At 46.4% G+C, this 1,315-nt stretch overlaps 1 protein-coding gene across 3 annotated transcripts in view; it reads left to right on the top strand.

The window, feature by feature from the left end:
- Positions 1 to 1,043, top strand: part of LOC121298154 (GATA-binding factor 2-like) — a 19,991-nt gene extending 18,948 nt beyond the window's left edge. For 2 of the 3 annotated variants that reach the window (XM_041225050.1, XM_041225049.1), the window contains exon 6: positions 107 to 1,043. In XM_041225050.1, coding sequence (XP_041080984.1) covers positions 107 to 394 — 288 coding nt within the window. In that variant the 3' untranslated portion in view covers positions 395 to 1,043. The remainder of the gene's footprint in view (positions 1 to 106) is intronic. The other variant, XM_041225051.1, reaches the window with a different exon arrangement.
- Positions 1,044 to 1,315: the final 272 nt, after the last annotated feature.

Here is a 1,315-nt window from a genome sequence, read left to right as displayed (position 1 = left end):
GTATTGCATTGTATTGTACCGTATTGATTTGCATTGTATTATATTGCATTGTACAGCACTGTATTCTGCGTGCACTAACCACAGGTTATCCCCTTCCTCTCTCCAGATAAACCGACCTCTCACCATGAAGAAAGAAGGCATCCAGACCCGAAACCGCAAGATGTCGAACAAAAGCAAGAAGAGCAGGAAGGGCCCCGACTGCTTCGAGGAGTTCTCCAAGTGCATGCACGACAAGACCTCCTCCTTCAGCGCCGCTGCCCTGTCAGGGCACATGCCTCACATGGGCCACCTGCCCCCCTTCAGCCACTCGGGACACATCCTGCCCACCCCCACGCCCATCCACCCCTCTTTCGGGCACCCCCACCACGCCAGCATGGTGTCCGCCATGGGGTGAACCCATGGATCCCCCTGCACCCCCCAGCACAGGGGAGGAGGAGGATGAGGGGGGATCGGACTGCAGACTCACTGCCAGGGAGAGCGCTGGTGGTGTGGAGGGCACGGCTTTCACAGCATTCATTCAGACACCAGGAGGAAACGTTTACGGGATGGATGTGTGACTTAGAGACGTTTTCGGTAAGGCTGTGGAGAGGAATGTTCTCCTGAGGGACAGTATTCCTGCGAGGAAGTAGGCTGGTTTTTGTTTGGTTTTTGTTTGTTTTTTTGGTTCTCAAGCAGGAATGTTTGGACACTGCCGGTAAAGCGCTTTGGCACACGTTTCAGTCACCAAATCACCGCTGATCAACCAACTAACTAGCAGACCAGTGAACCACTCTCCCCCCCTAGCCCTCTCTCACCCAGCTGCTTCAAACCTGAAATAGAGACAGAGAACCCTGGCCATCTCTCTGAACCAGGATAAATCTTCAAAGAGACGCCTTGATTTCTAACTGTGAATATTGTAAACGAAGAAGAAGAAAAAGAAGCATACAATGTACAAGGTCTCACTTACTGACTGTGTGTTGGGGGGTCTCTCTCAACTGTTATATATCTGTATGTATGTAGAGTGATGCTGGATTACTGATCATGGTCTACTTCTGTTTTAAAGGACTTTATAAGAAAAAAGGTTTATAAAACTTAATTTTAAAACAGTTTTATTATTATTGTTATTATTGTTATTGTTATTTATTGTTGTTGTTGTTGTTGTTATTATTATTATTATGATTATTTATTTTTTATTCTGCTTTTTCTTTTTGGTTGATGTTTCAGAGAAGACTCTTTCCATCATTTTGTTTCTCTGAGAAAGCTGTTTTACTCGTTGGAGATCATCGAGCCACCGTTCCTGTAGGCATGTCTGAGCTGTTAGTGAGCTGTTGCTGAT

This window comes from Polyodon spathula, chromosome 23 (genome assembly GCF_017654505.1).
Source record: "Polyodon spathula isolate WHYD16114869_AA chromosome 23, ASM1765450v1, whole genome shotgun sequence".
In the NCBI taxonomy this organism is placed as follows: Eukaryota; Metazoa; Chordata; class Actinopteri; order Acipenseriformes; family Polyodontidae; genus Polyodon; species Polyodon spathula.
Note: the sequence above shows the minus strand (reverse complement) of the source record. Positions and strands in the feature narration are given on the sequence as shown.